Source organism: Triturus cristatus, chromosome 9 (genome assembly GCF_964204655.1).
Source record: "Triturus cristatus chromosome 9, aTriCri1.1, whole genome shotgun sequence".
Lineage (NCBI taxonomy): Eukaryota > Metazoa > Chordata > Amphibia > Caudata > Salamandridae > Triturus > Triturus cristatus.
This window is the reverse complement of record NC_140592.1, coordinates 661,063,975-661,079,912: the sequence shown is the minus strand read 5'-3', so window position 1 is coordinate 661,079,912 and position 15,938 is coordinate 661,063,975. Positions and strand designations below refer to the sequence as shown.

The 15,938-nt window shown below is 46.4% G+C and overlaps 1 protein-coding gene across 2 annotated transcripts in view; it reads right to left on the bottom strand.

Annotated features, from left to right (window-relative positions):
• Nucleotides 1-1,269: 1,269 nt before the first annotated feature.
• CLPTM1 (CLPTM1 regulator of GABA type A receptor forward trafficking) overlaps nt 1,270-15,938 on the bottom strand; it is a 409,252-nt gene continuing 394,583 nt past the window's right edge. For both annotated transcript variants that reach the window (XM_085625718.1, XM_085625717.1), the window contains exon 14: nt 1,270-1,968. In XM_085625718.1, the coding sequence (XP_085481844.1) occupies nt 1,787-1,968 (182 nt within the window). In that variant the 3' untranslated portion in view covers nt 1,270-1,786. The remainder of the gene's footprint in view (nt 1,969-15,938) is intronic.

Genomic DNA, 15,938 nt, shown 5'->3' with positions numbered 1-15,938 from the left:
CCAACACAGCCACCAACACAGCTACTCAGACACGCACTTATACACCCATACAGCCACTCACTCCCACTCACACCTGTACAGTCACTCAAGACACCCACTCACACAGTGACTGACATCAACTATGTTAAAAAATGTATTATTTCATTAGTAGTACACAAAGTATACTAATTTAACTTTTGTGATACCTTGGTATATACGTTTAACACAAAAATAAATTAGAAAACATTCACAATCACTGGATGATGTCATGAGTGATGTCATTTGAGAGCCATCTGTGATATCACCGACCATGTCATGAGTGATGTAATATGTGAGGTCATAAGCAGTGCTTTGCGGTGGTGTACGTTATAGTTAGCTCAGGTAACTAGAACTGTTGAATTTCAATGGTTTTATATGAGTGAAATCTGAGCCTAACTATAGCGTCCCTGTAACCTTTATTTTTTTTAGTTAATACATAAATAATGGAACCGGAGGTTTAAATTTTAATACCTGAACTTAATTGGGATTTAAACTTTCATGCAATGTAGTGACTCCTGATGTGGGGCCTGCAAAGTAATGACTCCCTATGTAATGCCTGTTATGTTATAAGGGTACATTCTCAGACCAGCTGGCCTTTCATAACCTTGGCCTTCGGGAATATTGACTTTAGGAGATCTAATGATGTCACTTCCGCCCAGTCCGCGTACGTGCTTCTATATGGTATTGTGCATTTTTGGAAGACAAAACACAGAGTAGAAATAAGTATTGGTCAGCGGGGACCATGGACTTCCTATTAAACCTGGAAACTGCCACAAAAAGGCATTCTAGTTGCCATTCACCACTGCTGCAAAGCCTGTTCGCTGATATTCACAGATGGCCCTACCAGATGACAAAGGCTGCTGACTGAGCAAATACTAAATGCAACCCACTCCCAGATATGACCCTAACCGTTATGGACTGTTACCTGACTGAAATTAAGAAAAGGTGTGGGGAGGTGTTGTACCCTGAAGAAAAAAAATTAACCACCAAAGATATGCCTTTGTGGCTGCAGGTACTTAATATTTTCCTTTAGCAGATGAACAATTGTGTACTTACCAGAGGGAGGGAAACCCTAATGCTGGAGTGCACCAGCTAATGGTAGCCAAGACCTTAATGGTACACCCACAACCATTTGAGAAAATTACAGCACTGCTGCAAAACTAAGGGTGAGCCATTGGCCTTTGTAGAAGGCAACAAAGAATAAGGACTGTCCAAAAAGAAAAACACCAGGATGGACACAGGAGACTGGCATTAAGTTAAACACCCACAGGAATTTATTAAATCTGGGATCGCCAGAGTAGATTCAAATCAAATGACAAATAAGAGTGAAAGGGAAAGGCAGACCACAGCCCTCATACGTGGAGCACATGAGGGAATATAAAATCTGCAGACTTCCTCCTCCTAGGAAAAACACATGACCATCGCTTGCCGGAATCTTGCAATGGAATGAAGGTTGCGATGATTTGACGAATGAGGCAGGTCCTTGCTTCTTTACTTGAAACACTTGGGAATGACTGCATCCTCTCCTGTTTTGTCATCTGCTGGCTCTCTCCAACGGACATAGCACTTTACGAACGTCACCGGTCAAAAGAACATAATAATATTAATCATCACTGGAATATAAAATAAAAAGCCAACGACCCGAGGGATCTCAGCAGCTTTCTGAAACTCATTTGCTCTCTTGTCTGTTTATCCAACAGTGAAAGTTTGTTTTACTTTTTTTTCCTTCCGGTCTTTTTTCTCTTTTTTTAATAAAAATTAAAGGAAGTCAGTCCTTCTTCTTCTCCTCTGCTGGCTTGTCTGTGATGCTCAGTGCAGGGGCACCATCTCCTGCTGCAGAGAGAGCTAGTTGTGGTGTTGGCACTTCACCGCTTGTGCCAAATTCGTTTACTCGCGTTGGGTCTACCCGGTAAATCCAGCGCTGGTACAAGTAAATGAAGAAGACAACATCTAAAATGGAGCAAAAGAAAAATATATTATCTGACAGCTTAGTTATGTATATATGGCAAGCACAAAGAACAAGCTCGTTATCAGGATGAAAATCCAACTCCGCAACCTCTGGTCTAGAAGGAAATTGCAGATAATACACCTTTTATAGACAAACTCTTTAACAAGCAGACTTATCCCTTAAGCTCAAAGATCTTTCTAGAGTGAACCCTTAAACAGCACAGTCAGGCTTTTTAATACATAGATTTTAAATGTTCAATCTTCAAGCCTTAGCTGGTATCCATCAGTATACATGCAAGTTAAAGTTTCACATGTTAAAAATACAGCTCTTACAAAGGCATTACATTATAATTACCACCAACTATCAATCCAGATATACATAACTGCAGGCCGAGTTGCTGAGCGATAGAAGTATTTTACTCTCTTCCATTGAAAGTAGGAAGTAAAATGATCGATAATATGATAAAATATATGGTACTTACCTGTAATTATTGCTGAAGATTAAAAATCCCTCTCACTCACAGTGCGATACTGCTGCAGTTTCGGATGGCTTCTGAATTTATATACACTATATCTTTCCATTTTCCAGCAATCAGAAAGGATGAGTACCTTTGAATTTTGCGTTCCCCTGAAATGCATAACTCCTAAACTGTCCACTTCAAGTAGACCCTCAATTAAGTTTACGAGTATATATCTACCACCAAGTTGTGGGGGGAGGGAGGGGGGGGGGGGGGGGGGGGGCTAGAGGGCACATGGCAAGATGGCTGCATCTTAGTGCAGCTCTGCCCGGCTGATCCACCTAATATCCGCTACTAATCTGCTGAATCACGGAACTCAAAACGGCGGTCCTGCTACCTAACGGTGCGTAGCCTTCTAATAACATTGCCAACATTGCGGTGCGACTGCTAGAGGCCTGGATGCATTGTGAAACCCCCACATTCCTGAACCTCTACTGGGCTGGCTGAGAGATGGTGAAGAGGCCTTGCGGTTGCCCGGCGGTCTGTCTGTGCAGCCCCCCCCCACCCAAGTACTCCCCTGGCATAGCAGACTTTTACCCTTGCCAGCACATGTGGGGTGGTTGCTGGTGACTGTGACGCAGTAATAGGTAACTTGGCGATCTACCTTCTACCAACGCAACAGAGTTCACTCCTGGCACGGAAATAGCTCCCCTCTGAAAGCACATGCAGGGCGGCTTGCTGACGGCTGTGGGGAAGACAATTGGCACAGTGGGCCCTGTTTGTGGGAAGCGGCCTGTTTGCTTGTGGTTTTTGTAAGTGGCCAGAGATTTGGTCACCAGTTGCGGCCCTTACTACATCTACAGATTGAAGTCGCAGCATTCCTTGCCTACCATCTATAATGGGAAAAACAGATAAGTCCCAGCCTCACCTCACTTTTGAGGTGCGAAAGACTAGTAAAACGCAGCAAAAAGCGGCCTCTGATTCGGAGGCAGAGGCCCAGGGGGATGGTCCATCCACACTTTAAACAACGCTGTTAGCCATGCAGCGAAGCCTCCAATCCATCGAGGGGACTATGGCAGCAGTGAACCACAGACTGGATCATATGTCGGTGCAACTGGAGAAGCAGAATACGAGAATGGGGGAAGTTGAACACGAGAATGGGGGAAGTTGAACAAAGAGTCTCCGCTGCGGAAGATGGTCTAAGTGAGGTCTCTGGGAAAACACTCAACATGGAAAAGGTGCTGGCGCTTATACAAGCAAAGAACTAGGATTTAGAGGCCAGGTCCTGGCGTAACAACATCAGAATTACGGGCCTTCTTGAGTCCACCAACACCGGCAGGATGGAAACCTTCGTTGAGAACTTGATCAAAGACGTTTTTGGCCCATAAAATCTGTCCAGCATGTTCATCAAACTGGCCCATCGTTCTCTGGTTGCGAGACCAATACCTGGGGCTCCACCTCGCCCCATTATTGCTAGAATTTTTAATTATAGGGACCGTGACGCCATATTACGCTTGGCTAGGGAAAAAGGCACCATTGATCACCAAGGGAACTCGTTGGCATTCTTTCCTGACTTTACGGTCTCGGTACAGGCGGCGAGACGGGAGTTTGGCACAGTGAAGAAGCTCCTACAAGCGGAGGGTATCCCTTATGCCTTGTACCCTGCCCGTCTGAGAATTGGCCAGGAGGGGGGGACTTTAACATTTTCACCACCCCTAACGGGGCGTTGGAACATGAGAAAAAATTGAAGCGGAATTAATGTGAGACCTCGGCTGATCCTGAGGTGGAGGAACAGTAGGGTGGCCGGGTTTGATGTAAAGTGCATTTGGCATGCAACTGAATATGGGCAGTGTTTCTAGCACATGTATTGAGTTTTATTGTTTGACGTATGCCTGTGGAGCTGGGTACATCCTTACTGGAGAGACACCTCAGATGCACTATGTTTACCCGCTTGATTATATTATCCTAGTACAGGCACTAGACTTGATCAGCCACCTCCTACACTGTAGGAGGCTAGTAGCACTCTGACGCACCCCACATGGGGGCTCCCCACAATTTACGATGTGTTTGCTGCAGTTGTTGGGCAATATTTACTCAGAGCAGGGATGGCTTTAGCATGTTGCAAATGCTGAAGTGGGTGGTGGGGTCAGGGGGGTAGAGGGGGGTGGCAGGATGGCACTTTGTTATGGCACAGACTTTGAACCCTGGAAACGCACAATGTAATCGGACATCACACTGTTACGGATATACGGTTAACTGCAGGGTACAGGTGGTATCCTAAAGCTCGTTACCTGGAATGTACACAGCTTAAACAATCCCAAGAAAATCCGCTCTGTTCTGGCCTATCTGGACAGATTGGATGTCCAGGAGCCTTTCTGCAAGAGACGCATCTTACGAAGAGCTCTGAGCTAAATGTGGGTAAGCAGTGGGCTGGGGTTAGAATTGCTTCCTCCTACTCTCATGGAGTGCTAATTCTCATTAAGAAGGGGGTTCCCTTTACAGTCCTCAGCTCTGAGTCAGACAATTAGGGCAGAGTGACCCTTGTTCATGGTAAGCTTGGCAGGGTGGAAGTACTGCTCGTTAATGTGGATGACCCAAATGTGGATGACCATTCTTTCTTTGCGTATGTGTGGTGCCGTATATCTAGGTTTCTTTCTGCTGAAATTATATGGAGAAGCGACTTTAATACCTGCCTCGATTCAACGGTAGACAGAGTGGGCAGTGGGGAGGCGAGAAGCAGGTAGGCGACTGATGCTTTACTGGGGCTCTTGGAAGCTGGAAATCTCTATGACATTTGGCTTATGCGACACGCTGAGGCATGTGAAAGCACCTTTATATCTACGGTTCATAGTACGTGGTTCCGCTTGGAATACTGTTTATCTCTGATGCTGCCTGCACCTGGGTGGTCGATGTCAGTCATTTGGCTAAGACCCTATCTGATCACTACCCAGTACTGCTTGAACTGCGAGTCCCTGAGTGCGAAAGGCCCCAGTTTGCGTGGCATCTACAACCAACTACATTGACTGATCCGGTTTTTAAGTGCACAGTTGGCGAGGCGATTCGTAACTATTTTAAGGAAAACACTGGCACGGTGGATAGTGCGGGAGTGCTCTGGGAGGCATTCAAGGTCACGATACGGGGTGTGTGCATTGGGGCGCAGGCTGGGGTCTTGAAAGACTTACGCCGCAGAATCAGTAAGCTCGCTGCCAACAAATCCACATTGGAGCATGACTGAGTGGAATCCTGCTCCAGAAACACTGGCTGCGATTTTTGATCTGGTTTCGGAACACAATGAGACTGTAGACCAAGAGTTGGCACATAGATCACGTCCCGTTACTATGGAGAAGGGGGACGGCCCAGCTGTTCCCTTGCGCACTAGCTGGCCGTGCCCGAGGGCAAGAATACATCACCAAAATGCAGGACAAAGAGGGAGCTGCGCACTTTAGTACCCCAGAGATTAGTAGGGTTGTGTTAGACTTCTATGCTGATCTTTATAGGGGTCGGTCTCAGGTGCCGGCAGACGACATCAACCTCTATTTGGATGACATTACGCTGGGTTGGCTGTCCGTCAACCAGCATGCATATCTCACGCAGCCCTTTGATGTCGATGATGTGAAACTTGCTATCATATCGCTCTCGACATGCAAGGCAGCAGGCATTGATGGACTCCCGAGCGAGTTCTAAAAGGCCTACGCAGACGAACTGGCCCCTAGACTATTGGATGTCTTTGCGGAGGGGTATGACACCAGCGCGCTACCTCCCACACTCAGAGGTGCTAATTGTTATGCTCTTGAAACCGGACAAAGCTGCCAATGTGTGCTACTCCTACAGGCCCCTATCCATTATTAACAGTGACGCCAAAATTCTGGCAAAGATGATAGCCAGTAGACTCCAGCCCCTGGTTCTTAGCCTGGTACTCCCGGATCAGTCTGGCTTTGTGCCCAGTAGGTCGACGACACACAACTTGTGTACTGTTTTTGCCACGCTGCACTATTTTGAGGCGGATTTTCAAGCCGTAGCGGTGCTACTTGATGCCGCAAAGGCGTTCGACTCTGTAGTGGGAGTTTAGGTTTACTGTGCTGCTGCGCATGGACCCGTCATCCTTTTTCTCAAATGGATCCACCTCCCATATGCTGCGCCGGTGGCGCGGATACGGGTGAATGGCTGGGTGTCTGAAACGGTTCCGGTAAATAGAGGTATGCGGCAGAGTTGCCCTCTGTCGCCAATTCTTTTTTCGTCGGCGCTAGAGCCTCTGGCTTGTAAACTGCGCCAGCTACATACCCCGGCGGTGTTGCGTTTGTCAGCGGCCGCTAGTAGTCTCGCTGTATGCCGACGACATGCTGTAGGTCGGCCAGCCAGCCACGTTTTTGCCGGAATTACTCCGCGAATACGTAACATTTGAAAGATATTCTGGTTTAGGTATCAAAATAGACTGTGTTCCCGCTGACAGTTGGTACCCGCGAGGTGGATCTGGACTACCCTTTGACGTGGTCCACTGATCCGGTACGGTATTTAGGGATATGGCTACATAGAGATACCGATGTGGCGATTCCTACGAATTATGGCAGGGTTATCACTAAGATTACCAGCCAGGCTGCGCGATGGGCTAATTTACCACTTTCTCTAGTGGATCGAATAGCAGTCCTTAAAATCCTGATTCTGCCTAAACTTCTTCATTTGTTCGTCAACATTCCAATTTACTGGAATATCGCATTGTTCAGTACGCTGCAGTCAGCTCTGTTGTCGTTTGTCTGGGGTGGTAAAAAGCCTAGGTGCAGTTGGAACCTGCTAGTGCAACCATTTGAGAGAGGTGGCTTTGAAGCACCTAATATGAGGCTCTACTATTTATGCGCTCAGGAGCAGTTTGCGCACAATTGGTACTTCCCGCAGCGGTTCCAGCCCCACGTCGCAGTAGAGGCAGATTTGGTGCTACCTGTGCCGCTGGTGGCGGCTGCCCTATCGGGCGGAGGAGGTGGGCCGTGGACCGAAATCAACCCTGTTCAATGCACTGCGTGGGCATGGAAAGCTCTTGACAAAAGGGCACAATTCGACTATTTCTACGCTCCTGCACTGCCGCTTGAGGCTCATCTGTATATTTCCGCCTCACAGAAGCAGGCTGCAGTGATGGCGCTGAAAACTGCGGGGATTACATAGCTGGGCGACCTCTATAAACATGGCCAGTACCTGCCACTGTAGGAGATACAGGTCGGGCGGGAGCACAATATGATGCCGGGGTTCACATATGTATGTGTGAGGCAGGCTGTCCAAGATATCTATCCTGATTATCCAGCGGAACCGAGAACGCTGCAGGCAGTGCTGGCAGGCGAAGCACGTAAGGGCCTTATAACCAAAACATATAATACATCTCTGTGGGAACTGGACATTACCGAAACTCCCTCCTACAACAAGTGGCATGCAGCGCTAGGGGCCTCATTTACACTGAATGTCTGGAAGTTTTGTTGCACGCTGACAGGTCGCCTGATGGTGAACTGCAACCTCTGCATTATTCACTTCAAATACTTACACCAGCTATACTATATGCCTCTTCAGCTGCGTAACTTTGGTTTGCGGGAGAGTGCTCGCTGCATAAGATGTGGACAGGATGATGCAGATTTTTTGCATCTTGCATGGCGTTCCGCTGGTATACATGCATTCTGGAACCAGGTTACAAGAGTACTCACGGATGTGGTGCTGGAGACTGTGGTGTGTGCGCCGGATGTCTGCCTACTGGGTTGGGTGAAGCGCTTGGAGCTGGGCAATCACAGACTGGTGGCTGTCTCTCTTCTGTTTGCTAAGTGAGCAGTTGTGCAATGCTGGGGTGTCAAAACTATCCCGACAGTAAAAAAATGGGTGCGGGAGCTGCTGTACTGCAGGGAACAATTGGAGGCTTATGCGGAGGAGTTACCAAAGGCCTCGCGGCCCAAGGACTTCTGGGCTCCACTCACGGGGTACCTGCTTGGACATCCTGATTTGCAGTAGACAGTGGGAATGACATACTGGTTGCTCGAGGAGCTGGGGCAGGAGCCATCTTGGAGGATTGCTCTGTCTCTAGATTGGGTTCAAAAATAACTTTGTCAGTGCCAGGTTCTGAGATGGGGAGGGTGGTGTTTTTTTTTTCTTATTGGGTATTGTTTTAAGTGTAAAACTTTCCTGTATTGACTATTTTTTCCATCCGAATTGATTTGCCCCGGCCTCTGTATCATTCTGTTGCAAGCTGATCAATAAAGAATTTTTTTTTTTAAATTAAGAAAAGTTGTGACATTTTGGCCGGTTGGTAAGAGGACTTGTGAATCAGTTAGATACCAAGAATGGAGAACTTGTGTTATAAAATGGGCCACTAGAATTATGCAGTAGGGGTGACCAAATTAAGGGGCAAGATTTACTCAATTATGTGCCAACAGTATACAAATTACACCGCATAATGCAGCACATTTTTTGGTTAGTATTACTTCATTATTTTGTCACCTGTACACATTCACACTGTCTGGGCAAAGGTTTTGGGCTCAGTTCCAGATAAACAACTAAACGCAGCAATAAGCAACTTAAAAGTGACGAGTCAATATATACAAAGGGCTTTCCATTGTGGAGCAACACACGTTGCTGCCTTTTAGCAACTTCTTAAATCTGCAGATTATGGAGCTGATGATGGATTATGTAGCAAATGCAGCTAATCCAAAATTATGCGGGGAAAATGCCACAGAATCACATTTTCAGACACCCTGGTTGTAAGTAAATTATTTAACTCCATAGAATAAGAATTCTTCAGCCACATGAAAAATGGTGCCTCAGCTCTGCAATGGCTATTGGTTCCACCCAGGGTGTGACATCACAGAATTGTATAAGGCACAATGGAAATACACTGTCACTTCCTCGTCCTATTTCTATGCCCTCAGATGCTGAGATGAGGTCAACGCGATTAAAATAAATGACAGTATTCCAAAAAGTAACATGGGACCTTATTAATATTTGTACAAGCACTCAGCAGAATGTGGAGGTGGGACCGATCTGCAGATAGAGAGTATTCACCAGAAAACTCATTACCGAAGGTAACTGGCTCTTTAATGGATATTTCTTCCCCAAGATTCCTGACCTTTTAAATCAATACCCAAGCAGTACCTCACAGATGATAGATCTGAGGAGACTACAAAATCAGAAAGTCCTACAATATTTATTCTGCAAAACGGTCATCTCTACAGACTCTCGAGTCAAGACAGTAATATCTGGTATAGGAGTGAACTGAATAACATGTTGTAGTTGGCCATTCCATTCATTAGTCTTTATTATCGATGTATTTCATCATAAAAGACAGTTACAATACAAAGAAAAAAAATACAAACAGAATACATGATGATAACAAATCCAGGTAATCACAATAAAAAAATAATCATATTAGCATATTTCGGTAACCTAATGCCTCTTGTTTCTAATATACCAAACCCAGGCCAAAAATTTAGCAACAGCAATAGCGACACATTCACTAGGGTCAAAACGCAAAATTTTAAGTGCTTCTGACCCTTGTCTTGTTCCCAAGGTACGACAAATTGGTTTGAGCCATTTAGCTCGAGGAGCAGCATAGGCGGGGCAGACAAAAAAGATATGACCAACAGAATCAACACAGTCAGTACACCATTTACAAGAATCACAGGAGACACCCTTCCATTTTTTTGTAAAAGAGTTAGTCGGAAGAGTGCCTACTCTAAATTGGTGAAAGAGTTTCCTGTCTCGAGGTCTGGTGATAATATCCCAGTAGGCTTCAAGAAGAGGGATTTTTTTTTTAACTAAAAACCTGCCTGTCAGGGACTCTGCAGAAGCTGAAAATAGATGTTTTTGCTGCACCATTGTCCAATAAAGGCCCTTAAAATCTTTCTTTGAGGGGAAGGTGTTATTGGCCGGGTCGGTCCACAGAATACCCAACCCCATAGAATCCAGGAGTTGTTTAATCTGTCTGAACCAAGGGATGTTACCAGCCCCCAAGATGGATCGAACATCAAGAAATGCCTTGGCATAGAGGCCTAACTCGGGGACTGTCCATAGTCGCCTCCAGAAGGCCAATGGCTTGAACCTAGCAATGTCATCAAAAGAATGACAGCCAAGATCCAACAGGAGCGGTTTTACTGGGGTAGAACAAGGAAGGCCCGTAAGCATTCTGAGAAATTTATGTTGTGCCTTAACCAGGGGAGAAAGATCGGCAAAACCCCAAAGTTCGGCGCCGTAAAGGATCGCCGAATTAATCCTAACATTAAAGATTTTAATGGGGGGGGCCTATCATTCTCGACTGGGATTGCTTTTGTTCTTTAACTAGGCAACCAGAAAGCTGGGCAAATTTAAGAGCAAGAACATCAATTTGCGGCCTCCAATCCAGCTTGTTTTCAAATACTACCCCCAGATAGGTCATAACATTAGTTCGTTCAAGCAGGACGTTATCCATGGAAACATGGCCCTTCACACATCTCCCTTTATTAAAGACCATATATTTGGTTTTGGACACATTAACAGACAGGTCAAAATCAGAGCAAAAGTTGGTAAATACATTCAGAGCCACCTGTAATCCAGACAAAGTCTGGGAAAGGAGTAGGGTGTCATCGGCAAACATAAGGAGTGGAATTTTAATACCACCCAACGTTGGGGCGTCCGTGAAAGTAGAGGAAAAATACTGGACAACTCTGTTAATAAACAATAAAAACAGAGTGGGCGCAAGGACGCACCCCTGCCTGACACCCCTATTGACCCTAAATCTATCAGTAACCTGGCCCTGTTTCCCCCAACGAACTTGTGCAAAGTTTTTATCATGGAGCCTAATGATGATATTCAGGAGATCAACTGGGATCCCTAGCTCCGCCAATACACTCCAGAGTTTAGTCCTATTGACTAAGTCAAATGCTGACCGAAGATCTACAAATGCAGCATATAAAGTACCACCACACAGATAAACCGTTTTCCAGACTATCGATTGAAACTTGAAAGCCTGGTCGATGGTACTGGTACACGGTCTGAAACCGGCTTGCAAAGGAGAGATGATGTCCTCCCGCTCAATCCAAATCTGGATTCTTGCCAGGATCATTCTAGCGATGATTTTCTGGACAGAGTCAATCAGACTAATCAGGCGGTAATTCCCCGGGCAGGAGCGGTCTCCTTTCTTAAAAATGGGAAGAATCTCAGGTTCCCCCCCCCCCCCCCAAGAATCAGGAATGTCGGCCCCTCTGGCTATGGCATTAGCAATATGTACAATATAGGGCACCCAATTCCCAAGATCAGATTTAAAAAGATCCGTGGGAACACAGTCCATACCCGGTGCCTTACCACTTGGAACCTTACTTAAAGCCTTTTCAACCTCAGCACAGTCGAAGATTAAAGTCAGGGAGGTGGACAAGTCCCTGATTGCTACTGGGGCAGGCCCCTCGACCTGTGAGGGATCCGAGAACTGAGATTCAAAATGCGTCACCCAGGCATCCGGAGGTACATGGGTGGTGGGGACCTGGCTGTTCTGTGAGTTGCCCCACTTAACAATGTGCCAAAACAAGGTTAGGTTCCGGTGTTTACTGGCAGCCAGAAGGTTGTTCCAGTGTTCATTGTCCCACTCTTGTTTGGCCTTGACTTTGGCCTTGTTATAGTCTTTTCTAGCCAATCTGATATTAACCGGATCTTTGATGGTAATAGCAAGTTTTAATTTGCTATATGAGTCTCGGCATGCTTTATTATACCAGGTAGATGGCTTTAAGATAAGAGATTTCTTAGCCTTACAAGGTTTAGAAAAAAGAGATTTGAGGCCAGAGAATAGGTGATCATGTACGTGTGTGGCTTTACCAACAACATCCTCAGTGCTCTGGAGAGACTGTAAATCGTCCAAAGCACAGGAGACCTTGGAGCTGATCTCTGATAGTAGTGCACTATCAATAGCAACCTTGTCCCAGGGTTTGATTCTATAGGCTGGACAAAGTAAAAGACTCAAAACCAATGGGTTATGGTCACTCTCGGGGCGGTCATGAACCGCCATATCGCATAATGTGGACCAAAACTCCACTTAAACAAGGGCATAGTCGATTCTGCTATTACACCGTCGGCCATCAGAAAAAGTCATCTTTCCACCCTTGTCGGAGGCGGTCCGCCCATTGCAGCCCTGAAACCCCGCTCCATACATAAACCCATCCACTGGGTGGCAGACTCGGTCCACCTCTTGATAGGAGGGAGATCGAGAGGAGGGATATTTAGGCTCGCGTCCATCTCCCATGTAAGTGAATCGGAGGCAAAGAGCAGGGGTTCAAAACAGCAATTTAGGTCACCCACAATGAAGACATTAGTGCATATATTAATAGTGTCCAAAAACCCATCCAGTTGTAAAAAGGTATTAGTACCACGGCCACCTGGGAGGCCCCTATTATAGACATTTATAATCAAAAATTCGGGTTCATCGTGGTGTTGCAAAGAGATAATCAGTAAATCGGGGCTGTCGATGACCAATTCTCTAAGGGAATACCCAAGAGTTTGCTTGACCCATATACAGAGGCCGCCAGACGGACGGCCCCTGATGCCACGTGTGGCCCCCTTAGAGAAATTTACATACCCGGAAAAATAGATGGGATCCACAGCCCAAGTTTCCTGAAAAACCAGGATATCATGGGTATTTACCCAGACAGACCAGTCTTCCGAGGTTACCCTACTACGGAGGCCAGCAACATTCCACGAGACCAGAGTCAGGGGAAGAGAACTAGATGGAATAATACACGGGGAAACAGGGGCGGGGCCCATGATGGCCGGATGGGTTGCAATGTTATTGGGGCCCTTACACTCGCTCTCAGGGGGACAGGAATCAATAAGGGTGGGGGATGGGCTGATTGGTAGAATAGGTGAGGTACTGGCAAATGTCCAACTTAGGAATGCCTGAGACAAGGCGGCCGTTAAACTGGTGGAATGGGCTTTGATACTTTCCAGAGCTCCTTTCTTGGGGAGGGATTAGCAGATTTGGATGCAAAAGACGATCCAGAGAGACACTGCCTGTCTTCTTCTGAAAAACCTTGGTGCACCTGGAGCAAGCATAGCCAAGGAAGTTAATTGTCAATCAGAAACTTGTGGGTCCTCTCAATCTATAAAAACGGTCAGTCAAATGGAGATCTGCATGATGTAGACATTCCTCCTCAGTGAGCTAATAAAGGCCGTAGTACGTCACAGCAGGGAGATCCATTACCCCACATGAAAGGGAGACTAAGACCTTTGGGCAGAAGGAAGGAAATCTTGTCCACTGGATCACTTGTCTGGGAAAGATTTGATGAAGGGAAACTGAAGGGACAATGCCTGAAGATCACTAACACGCAAAGCAGAAGTAGTGGCAAAAGAAAAAGTACTCAGAGGAAGCAGCATCAAGTGGCTATTATACATGAGCTCAAAAAGAGCACACAGCAGGAAAGGAAGCACAAAATTAAAGTCTCACTCTGACCTAACAAACAGGACAATGACAAACAAATGGGCCAACCCCTTCAGCAGTCTCATAACATTAGAAGATATAAACAGCTAAGGCTGATCGGGTCAACAAGGGACAGCAAAAGGGCATGCAAATAACATTTAACAGAAGCCACAGTAAATTCCTTCTGGTCAAGCACATCATATATAGTATATACTCCCTGTGAGGGTCAACATATGACTAACTTGGTAGAGTGAAACTGAGCTAAAATTATGTCCACAACTTCTGAAGGCAGGTCAAAAGAGCTCAGATTGCCTTGCTCAATCCACAAACATGAAGGTGAAGGGATCTGGAGATTTGGGTGGAGATTCTTGCAGAGCAAAATTCAGGCCGCAGAACAGTGGGCAGTGTTGTGTTCTTGTTTGAGGCTAACAGGCCCACTAGAAGAGTGCCCCAGAGGGTGAAGACTGACCAAACCAATTTAGGGTGAAGATGCTGCTTGTGGCCAGCAAGATGGCATCCAATGAGATAGTAAGCCTGTATGTTCAAGGAGCCTGTCAGATTGCCCATGACCAGCCGGACATCATCAGCCTGGACCCGAGACTATAACCTCAACACCTCTAGACATAGGGGATGCAATCCCAAGTAACCCTACTTTTGGCATACCATATCAAAGTGGTGTTGCCTGTTAGGACCTAAACAGAGTGATCTTGGTTGGAGAGAATGAATGCCTAGAGTGGCAGGCAGATCACGTGAAACTCTAGTACGTGGATATGATATTTTAGCTAATTTCCAGTGTCCCGAGAGGTTTGAACCACAAGGTTCACCGGGGAGGGGTGAGCAGTCAGTAATTTTAGGTCCCCAGTTGCTGGTGGATGGTGCTGGTGACCTCGCAGGTCACAACCAGAGCAATACACTTGCTGTCACATGAACCAAGGATGGGGTCCGTTAGTACCTCATTCAAAGGGAGCAATGGTTCAGCAGTCGAGGAGGCAGGATGCAAAATCCCTGTGAGTACATTGACCTTGATCTCCTCCACAGGCAATGGCAACTTGACAACCTTATCACCCCTTATACAAGTCAGCAGTGTATGAGGCAACTTTTTCAGCAAGGAGCTCCAAAGAACACTCCAGGTTCACCTCTGGGGAAGAGTCTAGGCTACTAGCATTCTGCAAGGCAAGATACTCACCAGCATCCATAGTAGCTAATGTGCTAAACAATGTTGTGCATTTGAATGGGGTTAAAACCCAACACAAGGTGCTCTCAAAGTCTGCTAAAGTATTTTCTACAAAGCACAGGCATGTAAGCTGGATCTTCCCTCATACGACGAGGAGCTCTATGCCGGACGAGAATTGCCTTAGATTTTGGAAAGATCACAAAAATTTGTAGCAGCCCCACAGTCTGCACTGGGAGACATGTTGGAGCAGGGTGGACTGGTGCTAGAGCCACCAGTGGAAATCCAGTCAGTGTGCCCAGTTTGTTTCTTGGGGCCAGAGGCACATAAGAGGTAGCTAGAGTGTAGACAAAAAGGACCAGCAAACGTGTGTGAAGGCTATCATATGCATGAGGTCAGCGACAAGGGTTGGAAACTCTAGAAGTAGAGCAGGGGATCTGCCTTTGAATCCGATGCCAATAGATTTTGCACCAGGGCATGCATTATACATAGTGACAAGAGGGTGTACAGAGAGTGGGTGTCCGCTTTGTGAGCCCCTGGGGCACTATGGTATATGGCACTCTCAGTACAAACCCTGAAGGCAGTCCTGTGGAAGGAACTAAAGGAGTCCATTGGACCACCCTACTTCAAACATCCCCTAGCAGGTAATTGCAGTTTCTCACTGCACTTGCCTGTGCCTGCAGGAGGATCGCTGTCCTTTATTAAAAGTGAAGCAGCTCTGTATTTAATTGAATGAGAGTGTGGCAGCACTGGGGTTTGCGGACTGATTGTAATGAAGTACACTTGACCTCTTTGTGCCTGGAGTATCTCTGCAAAGGTGCACTGTGGTGTAAACAGGGTCAGTGCTTCCATTACATAATAAGTGTCCAAATCGCTCTCGAAAATAAGCGCTGTGGGGTCGGGGAACAGAGCTGAAGACTGGAAAACCTACCGCTGGAACAACAGA